General features: G+C 43.6%; 1 protein-coding gene across 1 annotated transcript; it reads right to left on the minus strand.

Moving 5' to 3' along the window:
* Positions 1-8,929: 8,929 nt before the first annotated feature.
* LOC100280172 (Clavaminate synthase-like protein) lies at positions 8,930-11,618 on the minus strand. Its single transcript, NM_001153104.2, has 3 exons — positions 11,203-11,618; positions 9,624-9,877; positions 8,930-9,483 (listed from the first exon to the last, which is right to left on the minus strand). Exons 1-3 carry the CDS (start codon positions 11,572-11,574, stop codon positions 9,123-9,125), a joined length of 987 nt encoding a protein of 328 aa, NP_001146576.1. The 5' UTR covers positions 11,575-11,618; the 3' UTR covers positions 8,930-9,122.
* Positions 11,619-12,092: the final 474 nt, after the last annotated feature.

Below are 12,092 nucleotides of genomic sequence, written 5' to 3' on the forward strand. Positions count from 1 at the left end.
ATTATACATGATCACACTTTTATTATCTATTTATTATTACTGTTCATGATAAGATCATTATATTAATTGGAACATGGAGCGACCACCCGGGAAAACAGTGCTACCACAAGGGTTTAATGGGACGCCCTTGGCTGATTAATTAGGAAAGCTAGTGGAAGACTACCTTACCCGAAAGGGGCAAGGGCAGTAGGGGAGTGGTCAGTGTAGGGAGGTCCTTGGTTGATTTTGCTGCGATGGCGGTCAGGCAAGAACCCTGCATTGGAGCTTCCTATAAACTGTAGCGGGTTTTCTGAAGCTAGTGGAACTTTGTAAAGGCCTCGTAGTGTTACCCTGCCTCGCCTCCTCGGTAGAGGTGTATGGGAAGTCGCGATCCCTTGGCAGATGGGTAACATGACTTGTGGGTAAAGATGTGCAACCTCTGCAGAGTGTAAAACTGGTATATCAGTCGTGCTCACGGTCATGAGCAGCTCGAACCCTCACATGATTAATTTATGGAACTAAATTCAATTTGTCATATGCATTGCATCGCAGGTGATGTTGTTACTTTTGTTCTACTGAATTGGGTTGGTATTTACTTATACTTAGTAACTGCTAATAAAATTTTGATCAACTTTAAAAGCAATGCTCAGCTTTAACCATCCTCTTTGGTAAGCCTTACACTTCACGTGAGCTCCCACCTTTGGCGAGTTCATGCACATTATTCCCCACAACTTGTTGAGCTATGAACGTATGTGAGCTCACTCTTGCTGTCTCACACCCCCCCACAGGTCAAGAACATGTACCACAGGATGAGGCGCATGGAGGATGTTGCGATGTGTTCGTGAGAGGTCTAGGCCGTCGTCTCCCAGTCAACTTTGGGTTGCTGGACCGTTGTCTCCTTATAATGTAATTATTTATTTATTTTGTATAGAACTCCTATTATATAGTAAAGATGTGACATTCGATCCTGTGTCATGATTCATCATATGTGTGAGACTTGGTCCTAGCACACCTGGTGATTATGTTCGCGCCCGAGCTTTGGACCCCTGAAACCCGGGTGTGACAGCCTCTGATCGGTGGACCTCCTAAGTACGGTTGCTTCGAAGAGTTCGCCCAGGTAGTCTTATTAAAAAAATCCGAAACGACACCTCTCCAGTCCCTGGCGCTTTCGTTGGGTGTCACTTCATCAAAACCCCAAAGTGCTACTTCTTCTCCCGCTTGCTGGCGATCTTCGCTCCCTTCTTCAATGGCGTATTGGCGCGTTGATCTAGAGCCTTTTCTTCCTCCGAGCTTCAGCGCAATGGCGGTGCAGCATCGGTAGATTATGGCTAGGTCAGTGACTAGGAGGCTCCCTCCAATGCACGAAGATTGGGCTATCACCAATATTCAACCTTTGCCAGAACATGAAGTGCTTTTCCCTGCGGTTAGAGATGTGGTCTGAGAATATCTAGTTGAGCATCGAAGGCTCGGGGTGAGGGATATTCAGCGCTCACACCTGGGTCAGGTTTTGGTGCAGTTTAACAGCGTGCTAGATAGAGAAAACCTTGTTTTGCTTGGGCCCCAGCAATATCTTGATGCCACTTTCACTGCTCAAAGGCATAATGATGCCTGGAACCACATGGCACTTTTTTTTAACCGTGAGTGCTGGCTAATGCTGTTGGGATTTCCTCTAGACTATCGCTCCTCTGAGTACTTGCAGGCTGCCATTGGCTCTTTCGGCAGATTAATCTTGTGGGAGGAGGACAGGCACAATGTGACTAGGACTATGCTTAGGGTTCGGGTCACATCTCTTGAGGAAGTCCCCTAGTTCATTGTCTTTTCTGAAGCAGATGGTTTCCTCGGAGATTCCTGGACTGTGCAATGCGAGATCATTCAGCAAAATTTGCTGGGTGGTCAGCCTCAAGATGAAGACCCAGTTCCGATGGTCCCTGAAGATGGTCAACAGCTTCCCCTCGCGTTCTTTAGTCTGGGCCAATCTTTGCCCGCTGCGGGATGGGACCTTAACTTCTCGCCAGGGGAGGATGTTCAGGTTTAGCCTGCAGATGATATTCAGGGGGAATGGGATCAGTGGATTGTTAATGCTCCTCCTGCTCAGCAGTTTTAGCAGGACTTGCAACCTGATGAGCAGCATATTAGTAATCATCTCTCTGGCTTGTCTTCAGACAGTTCTGTTGGTCCCAACCCGGGTGCTCCAGTGCAGAATGGGCAAATTTTGGATGGCCTGGGATTGGTTGGGCCGGTGGTGCCTAATAATGTTCCTGCTATCCTTGCTCTGGGTGCTGCACATCCGAATGGGCCTCAAGAGATTGATGGCCCACTTAATCAGGGGGACCACCAAGAACTGGAGGATATCCTGCTCCCAGATGCCCAACCGGGGGGCAAATGAACAATGATTTCAATAATGTGGAGATGAATTATATGTTTGCTCAGGATTGGCAGCTAGACCCTTTTTCCTAATTCACATGGAAAGGAAAAGGAGGGCTCAATTCTACAGGATTTGGGCAAATTATTTTGCTCCTGTTGGTAATCCAAATATTTCAGTGAAGATTTCAAAGAAGTGGTCATCCTTCTTTCTGTCGAATTTGCTTCAGGAAGATTCCTTCAGCTGGTCAAAGTCGTTTCTATCCTCATAAATACCTCTCGCTCTGCTGGAGCCTGAGCTGGAGGTTCTATCTTTTGCTATCCCCAAGAGCTGTCCAGATGGCAAGTTCCTGGAGTCTGTTCTCTCGGAGGATCCTAGTGACAGAATCTATGAACTGAAAGATGTGGGCTCTTTTCCCTCCAGACCAACAATTGTGGAGTCTGACCTTAGGCGGAGTAAAAGACTGAGAGAAGCTAGGACTGGTTTCAGGCAGGGTTCTTGCCAAAAAAAAAGAATTGTTTAATGTGTCAACATAAATTCGAGGGCCCACCATCCTTGTCTGCTAAGGTCATCTGGAACCTAGGGACAAAATTTTGCAGTATGTCAGAGGATGATTTGTCTGACAAGATTTTGAAGAAGAAGAAGAATTCCTCAGGATGTGTCGGCCCCAAAAGCCAGGAAAGAAAGACAAAAATGACAAGAAAAAGGACAATGAAGATGAAGACAAGTAATGTGATGGTGATGCACTGGGTTGGGAGATTTTGCATGCCTTTGAATTGTTGGGCTTTTTGGTCGGTTCTGCTCAGGCGACTATGTTTAACTGTCGTGGTTTTGAACTTTATGTTTATTGACCGTATTACTATGTCCTTTATTGACCGATACTTGATAACCCACCCAGTGATTGGGCTTGGCTTTACTATCGCCAACGAACCTGGAAGTTTCCTTGATGAATAATCACAATGCTGTTATTTACTCTTAGTGGTCTATCTTAAGCCATAATGTCCGTGGGATCAATTCCAGTGTTAAATGGAACGATATTCGTTGTGCGATTCGGGAGTCTAGATGTGATGTTATCTGCTTGCAGGAAACTAAGAAGGAATGCTTTGATGCGGCTAACCTCAAAAAATTCTGCCCTAATTCCTTTGATTCATTTGCTTTTGTCCCCTCGATGGGAAATTTGGGTGGCTCCATTACTGTTTGGAATAGCTCAAAATTGGTGGGCAATGTTATTTTTCAGAACGAATATGCTCTTTCGGTCGAATTTTTCTCTAATTCATCGAATGATTCCTGGATTATCACGAACATTTACGCGCCATGTACTCCGCAGGGGAAAATTGACTTCCTCAATTGGTTTTCTAATATCAATATGCCCTCAGATAAGCTTTGGTTGATTGTTGGGGATTTCAATCTTATTTGTAGGTCGGAAGACAAAAATTTAGTTGGGGGATATATTAACCTAATGTTGAAGTTCAATGAAGCAAATAGCAGTCTAGACCTGATGGAAATTCCCCTTCACGGCCTATCCTTCACCTGGTCAAATAGGCAGAGGGAGCCCCTTCTTCAAAGACTCGATTGGTTTTTCATTTCACAGGAATGGTCGGTGGATTATCCTGAAACTCGCTCAAAAACTTTGCCATGTGATATCTCTGATCATGTGCCATGCCTTGTTTCTTTGAAATCAAAGATCCCTAAACCTAAGATTTTTAGGTTTGAAAATTTTTGGCTGCATTTTGAAGAATTTATGTCTGTCTTCCAAAATACTTGGATAGGTCAGCAGAATCTTCCTGATAAAGCGAAGAACTTAACAGTAAAATTTAAGATCACTCAGAAAGTTCTCAAGGAGTGGCAGCGATCTTTGCTAAAGATTGATAAAACGGTAGGACACATTAAGTTATTAATTGAGTTTATTGACATCATTGAAGAGCACCGGGACCTGTCAATTGAAGAATGGAACTTCCGAGATCTTATGTAGACCAAAGTTGCCAAACTTCTCCACATTCAGAAAATATACTGGAAACAAAGGGCATCTATCAAATCGATTACTGATGGGGATATTTGTTCAAGATTTTTTCATGCACATGCAACGGTAAAGCATAGGCGAAACACAATCGCCTCGCTCACTGATGATAATGGGACAAGTTTCTCGGAGCATGATCAAAAGGCAAATCTTCTGTGGAATGCTCTCAAAACTCGTCTGGGTACTTCTGATTTCTTGGAGAATGTCTTTGATCTGTCAAATCTTATAAATATGCAGGATGGTTTACAATGGTTGGATTCGCCATTCACCAAGCAAGAAATCGATAGCATTATTGCAGCACTCCCCTCGGATAAATCCTCGGGTCCAGATGGCTTCAACACCAATTTTATCAAAAAATGTTGGCATATCATTTCTCAGGATTTCTACGATTTATGTGAGAAGTTTTATCAAGAAGATGTTTGTCTACGAAGCATAAATGGGTCCTTTATCGTTCTGGTTCCGAAGAAGGAAAATCCACAAACGGTGGGAGATTTCAGGCCAATTTCGCTTCTAAATAATAGTATGAAAATTATCACAAAGCTTCTAGCCAATCGCCTGCAAACAGTGATGACCTCTTTAGTTCACAAGAATCAATATGGCTTCATAAAAGGGAGAACCATTCAAGACTGCTTGGCCTATGAATATATTCATCTATGCCATACTTCAAAAAAGAAATTATTGTGCTTAAGCTTGACTTTGAAAAAGCTTTTGATACATTGGAGCATGAACTTATCCTTCAGGTGCTGTTTCATAGAGGATTTGGACCTAAATGGCTTAGCTGGACTCGAAATATCCTTCAATCTAACATGTCATCGGTTTTACTTAATGGAGTACCAGGGAAAACCTTTCATTGCAAGCGAGGGGTCAGGCAGGGAGATCCTCTCTCACCTTTGTTGTTTGTCTTGGTGACAGATCTACTTATGAGTATTATCAATAAAGCAAGACACCAGAATTTGCTTCAGTTACCTTTGGCTGAAAATTGTGGCCAAGATTTTTCGATTGTTCAATATGCTGATGACACACTACTGATAATGGAAGCCTGCCCAAAACAATTATTTTTTCTAAAAGCAGTTCTCAATTCCTTTGCAACTTCAACGGGGCTCAGGGTGAATCAATAAATCAAGTATGTATCCGATCAATGTTAACCCAGAGAAAATGGAGATTCTTTCAAGAACGTTTAACTGTCAGATAGGATCAATGCCTTTCACTTACCTTAGACTTCCTCTAGGATTGTCAAAACCCCGAATTCAACATTTTTACCCCTTATCCAAAGAATTGAAAAGAGACTGTCATGTACCTCTAATTTCCTTTCTCAAGCTGGGAGATTGGAGTTGGTTAACTCAGTTTTCTCAGCTTTACCAACATTTCTTATGTGCACGCTTAAAATCCATGTTCTACAATCAAGCAGATAGACTCATACAGAAAGCATTTCCTTTGGAGAGGAAATGACGTGAACTCAAAAAACCGCCGCTAGCTGCATGGAACATGATTACTCAGCCAAAAAGCAGTGGGGGTCTCGGGGTGGTCAGATTGGAGACCCACAATGAAGCGTTACTCCTGAAATATTTGCACAAGTTCTTTAACAATTATGACTTACCTGGGGTGAATCTCATCTGGAATAATTACTACAGGACGGGCAGACTTCCTAGTTGTAGAAGAATTGGATCCTTTTGGTGGAGAAGTTTACTAAGCCTTTTACAAAATTTCAAGGGACTAGGCAATGGAAGAACCATCCTTTTCTGGGACGATCTGTGGAATAGGGGCATTCCAGCATAACAATATCCTGAATTATTCTCCTTTGCTTGCAACACTAAACTTTCTATCAAAGAGGCTAAACAAAACGAACACCTTTTTCACATTTTTCAGCTACCCCTGTCTGAACAAGCTTATGAGCAGTATATGGAGTTAAATGAAGTCTGGGAGCAAATTACTATAATCAATTCAAAGGACAAATGGAAATATATTTGGGGTTCAAAGATTTTTACTACAAAAAAGACTTACAGGCATCTTATGGGACATACCCAGGCTCATTACATCTACAAATTATTATGGAAAAACAAATGACAACCAAAGCATAAAGTTTTCTACTGGTTATAGCTAAAAAATAGATTGAACACAAGGAATATGCTGAGAAGGAAAAACATGACACTTGAGTCATACTCGTGCGAAAACTGTATCTGGCAAAAAGAGGAAACACTCTACCATCTTTTCCTCAGATATAACTTTGCCAAGGCCTGCTGGAATTCCATTGCTATAACGCCCCCCAGAATTACTAATCCCGAGGAGGCTTCGACAAATCTCAAACAGCAACTCAACGTTCCCTTCTCTATGGAGATAGTTATCCTCATGACATGGAGCATATGGAAGTGCCGAAATGCATGGCTATTTGAGAACAAAGACCCAACAGTGCAGCAATACAAGCATGACTTCACAAAGGAATTGCTTTTGGTCATCCACAGATCGCGGGGAAGATATGATTCCTCCATTCCTAATTGGCTTCAGCAATGGCAGCCTTAATTAGATCTTCCTTGTGTAATTTGCTCATTGTTTTTTTATGAACTGTAATTTTCCAGTAATAATAAAAAATCTACAGCAGAGGTTCCCCCTCCTGATCTTTCAAAAAAATGACAAGTGGTCTAAAGGCTCAAATGACATCAACCGTAGTTATATGTACACCACTAGCAAGCAAACAATAATGAAATATTATAATTTGTTTCATGTTATTACCCTGCTAGCCTATCATTAATATCATGTGTGCTTATATTAAAATATAAGTTTCCATATAATATTTTCTCTCCTGTTTGTTTTCGTACACATGTTTATCCCGCTCCTGTTCTGTTCCCGACTATTCCAGACCCGATTCCGTTTTCGGTGATAAAATACGGAAACAGAAACATAATGGAGAGAGAGGTTTTCCGTCCGTTTTTCATCCCTACCAAACCACACTACTATCACTTCCGTATGTTGGCCAAGAGAGTGTTTGTTTAGCCAAAGCTCAGTCCGCGCCAATTACTATGCTGAAGACTATAAAGAATGAGACAAAATTAAACATAATTAGTCTATGATTAATAAAATGAGTGAATCATAGACTAATTATGTTTAATAAATTTGTCTTATCGTTTAGTCCTCATCTGTGTAATTAATTTTATAATTAGACTATATTTAATAATTCTAACTAGCATCTAAACAACCTATACGGTCGTGAGACCAAACATGTAAATATGTTCCTGACTAGTTTGCAGTTTGCACAAGCTCAGTAATTGTTACAAATGTGGTTTACAGATGCAGCAGGACAGAATTGAACTTTCTCTTGAAAGATGATTACGGGCCGCTATCTGGCTACCAGCTTCGACCTCAGACTCCTCTTGATGTGTTTGGTTGCAACGACATGATGGTATAAAACAGAATGATCACTTAGATATAGTTTTTTAGTTTACAGTCATGGTTGGAAAAAAGACTATCCCAAGAAAAATATTCTTATTTATTTTCGTCTCCAGTTCCTCACATCTCGCACATGCACATTTATTCCTCACATCCAGACTTGAGCATGAGTTGTCTGACCCGACCAACGCGAACAGATCTGCCCAAAAAACTAAATACGACCAAACTAATACAACGAGTGGGTGCAGGACATAATTTTTTTTGACACATAATAATTTACCGGCTGAGCATCGGCCATGGCACATTTATTCCGCACATCTAGACCTGAGCAAACAGATCTTTCCTCCTCCACTCCAGCACCCCCTTCGATTGATCCGGCAGCAGCATTCTGATAAGGTCAATCTGGACATTACTTGCGTCTAGATACAAAGAATATACTGTGAATCTAAATAATCCAAAACATTGCCAAGTCGAATAATATAATCAGACAAAGGGAATATATGCTACGTTATGTCAGTATGTGTGCGTTTGCGTTCACGTGGTGCGAGTTTGTGCTCACGTCTATAGCTTGTACTTGAAGTATCCAAGCATCTAAAGAAAATGTTAATATTACTAAATCGAAATATGTCTTCAGTAGTTTCGTGTAAAATATGAGCTTTGTTTTTGTACTGTGTATTACACTAACGACACCCAAGTGAAATGGGCCCAAAACAAATGCCGGTCCACTGAACAGAAGCCAAGATTCAGCATGACCCCAGACCCACAGAGATACAGCGTACTGTTAGGCATGTTGACCAAACGGCCCGCTCCCAATATTATTTCCTTCTGCTGCTACTTCCAATCTCTCGCGTGCGATCATTGTGTATTACTTAGGCCTTATTCGTTTGTTCAGGATTGGACCAGAAATCATTCTAGCTAATCAAAACTTATACTCCCTCCGTTTCTTTTTATTTGTCGCTGGATAGTATAAAATTACACTATCCAACGACAAATAAAAAGAAACGGAGAGAGTATAAATTAGAGAAACAAACCGGCTAGAAATTATTCCATGCCTCCGTTCCGGAAGAAACGAATGGCCCCTTACACGGATTCGTTTCATTGGGCACCGATAAACGGGAGATTACGATATTTGCCATCACCACGAAAGGGTTCACAAATTTGCCATCAAGCTACATTTTGTAGACTCAAATGGACCCACAACTCATAGATACAATGATAATTATAACCAGGAGACAACGTTTTGAGCGGCGAAATACCAATTATTTCGCCTGCACGCACACCTCTAATATTCTAAACACCGCTCTTTCCAACGTGTGAAAGTATTCCCAGTTTCAGGCCTTCGTCGCCCGTCGGAGCAGCAAACCCGCAGCGCATCTACACACATCATTTACAGATCGAGGCGAGGATGCGACGCGGTGGCTCGAACGAGCGCCGGGAGTGCAGGACGGCCCAGTTGTCGATGAGGAGGATGTCGCCGTGCTGCCATGGCACGGCCACAGACTCCTCCTCTAGGACCTGGCCGCACGCGTCGATGACGTCAGCGGGCAGGGGTGAGCCGTCGCCGAAGGTCACCGCCTTCATGGGGTCGTTCCGGGCGTCCTTCCACCCAATGTAGGCGGCGACAATGCTGTTGAACCAGATCTTCCGCCCTCGGCTCTCGTCCCACTTCACCGCGGGGATGGGGCCCATGACCGTCTTCACGCCGTCGTCGGTCCATTCTAGCTTTATCCCGAGCTTTGCGGCCCTGTTCAGACAAAGACGTACGACTGCCTATTGACTAAGGTCATTCAATCACACGAGAAGGTGTGACAAACACCCCAATTCTTTCGACGACAATGTAAACCCATGACAAAACCATCTTACTATAAGATGCAATGGCGTTACCTTTCCTCGGCAACAGCTTTATCTTTAGTGAGAAATGTCGATTGCCATCCACGACCGATTGACGAGGACGGGTTATCGCCCTCTCCTAAAACCCTTGTATATACAATCATGTCCTTCTCCAGTTTCTCCACAAATCCGGGGAATTTCTCCTTCATCCTCTTGTAGACATAATGGCTCGGTACAACCGGCGTCTCTCCGCCACTCTTTGGCTCCACTTCGCAGAAGAAGAACAATTTGGACGGAAATGTTGGAACCTAAAAAAACAAAGCGAGTTGTATGTACCGTGATTCCATCTTGCTCATCAAACTTTGTTCTACATGAAAAAAAATATATCCTTTCGCCGAGTTATTGTTGGGGTAAAACAGGTCGAGCTACAGAATTTATCAAATTTATTGGTAAATGTTCCTTTACGACAAAATGGAGACAAATTTCTATGGGGCCCCACGAAGATGGACTTTTCTCGATTCGATCAATTACTTCCTTTCAATGGATACCCCCCCCCCCCTAAACTCGATAGAGTGCTTTGGAAGCTAAAATTCCCTCTCAATATTAAAATTTTCTTATGGTATTTATGGAGAAACAATAAAGATAATTTAGCCAATCACAGGTGGAAAATAGTATGGAATGCAACTTTTGTGATTAAATTAAGAATATTCAGCACCTTTTCTTTTATTGTTACCTTGCTAGAAATATTTGGAGAATCATTAGTTTTGCTTTACATATAGAGAGAGCTTCTAGTATTAATCATCTAAATAGAAATTGATATGCTAACAAGGGAACCACATGTAAAAAAAGACTCCTAATTAGGGTGGTAGCAATGTTTTGGACTATTTAGCTTTATCATAATGATGTGGTCTTTTCTAGTAAACTAATATTATCAACCATACAGGTTCTTTTCAGAAAACATATTGATTCAGGTTTTGAAGATTATTGCAGAAAGAAGAAGATCAGTACGAGGTCCTTACGGTGTGTCGACTATAAGGTGTGGTGGTCATGGATATCTTTGCAAGCCGTGGATAGAGATATAATACTAGACTAGAGGGCACTTGATTAGTTCCTTCACATGATCTCTCCTTTTTTGTGGATGTTTAGTTAACTTTCGTTATATAGGAGTAGGCCTAGACATGAAAACCGAAAACCAAGAAAACCGAAACCGAAAAAACTGAAACGGACTAAACCGTAATATTCTTTGGTTACCATTCTTTAGAAACCAAAATTTAGTTTGTTTTTTCAGTTTTTACTTCGGTTTAAACAAAAACCGAACTATTAGCCCCTCCCATTTTGGCCTCCATCCCGTCCCGCCCATGGGCTGGCCATGCGGGCTTGGAGCCTTCTCAGTCCCACCAACTGCCAGCGGCCAGCCCCTCAGACAGCCAGCGTACATACGGCCAGCCCCTCACTCATGCCATTGGGAGCTAGGCAGCCAGCGTCCAACGACGTCGCCCCACGCCCATGCGAGTACGTACGTGCTGGTAGGCAAGGTACATACGGTCAAAGACCAAAGGCAATGTTTCAAAGACCAAGTGCCAGTGCCACCAGACTGCAGACTGCAGGGGGAGATGGTTCAACAGTCGATTACCTGAGCCATCTCGTGGTGGAAGGGGATCTTCTGATCGGGCGGCGAGTCGTTGGCGGTGAACACCCGGCCCACGACGTTGGTCCGCGGCGCGACGCTGCCGACGATCGGCAGCTCCTCGTACCCGAAGGCGTCGACGGCGCGGTCGAAGTCGGCGGCCGTCGTCGCGGGGAACCCGCGCAGCAGCAGGGCCCCCGCGTCCCGCACTAGCGGCTCCAGCCGGGACGCTCTCTCGCAGCGCACGGCCGCCAGGAACTTGTCGACCCCGCCGGCGCAGGAGCCCGCACGAGCGCTCGGGACGAGCACCGCCGGGAAGGGGACGCCCTCGACGACGCGCTGCTGCGGGAGGCGCGCGTCCCTGAAGAAGCTCGCCATCGCGGCTTCGGTTTCCTTGGTTCCCGTTGCCGGGCTCGTGGAGAAGGTGGAGCAGCGGTGGGTGCGGTGCGAGAGGTGTCCGGTACTCCGGTTTCGTTGGGAATTCGGAACGATGCTCTGGGCAGAGGGATGACGTGGACAGCCAAACCTGGCCGTGGTCAGCTTCAGAGTTCAGACTCCTAAAAATAGTTATTATAATAAGCCTCGTGTTCCGCGAGGGCGGTAGGGTGGGCAGCCGTCTGGGCCCAAAACTATGGGCCCCAAAAAATGTACCATTATATTAAGCTATTCTTAATGGGGGGTTTCACGTCCTTGTTTCCAAGAACGCCACATCAGTTTGGAGAACGATTGAAACATCATGTCTCAATGGAGAGTTTCGTTTCACTGTTTCCTAAGCTAACCAATGCAATTAAATGCTAGTAAGTCTCATGATCTAGTATGACATATATATTTGTAGCCAAACAATAGTACACATCTTTGAGATAAATGTGCACCTCCAAGTACAAATGGACGCAAAT

This window comes from Zea mays, chromosome 3, assembly GCF_902167145.1.
Source record: "Zea mays cultivar B73 chromosome 3, Zm-B73-REFERENCE-NAM-5.0, whole genome shotgun sequence".
NCBI lineage: Eukaryota > Viridiplantae > Streptophyta > Magnoliopsida > Poales > Poaceae > Zea > Zea mays.

What these genes read in the sequence shown, in the direction of transcription:
- LOC100280172 (NM_001153104.2), bottom strand. Translation starts at nt 11,574, where the DNA reads ATGGCGAGCTTCTTCAGGGACGCGCGCCTCCCGCAGCAGCGCGTCGTC. An exon ending in TCCACCACGAGATGGCTCAG is followed by an intron (nt 9,878 to 11,202) that starts GTAATCGACTGT and finishes TTGTTTTTTTAG; the next exon opens with GTTCCAACATTTCCGTCCAA. An exon ending in AAAGCTGTTGCCGAGGAAAG is followed by an intron (nt 9,484 to 9,623) that starts GTAACGCCATTG and finishes TTGTCTGAACAG; the next exon opens with GGCCGCAAAGCTCGGGATAA.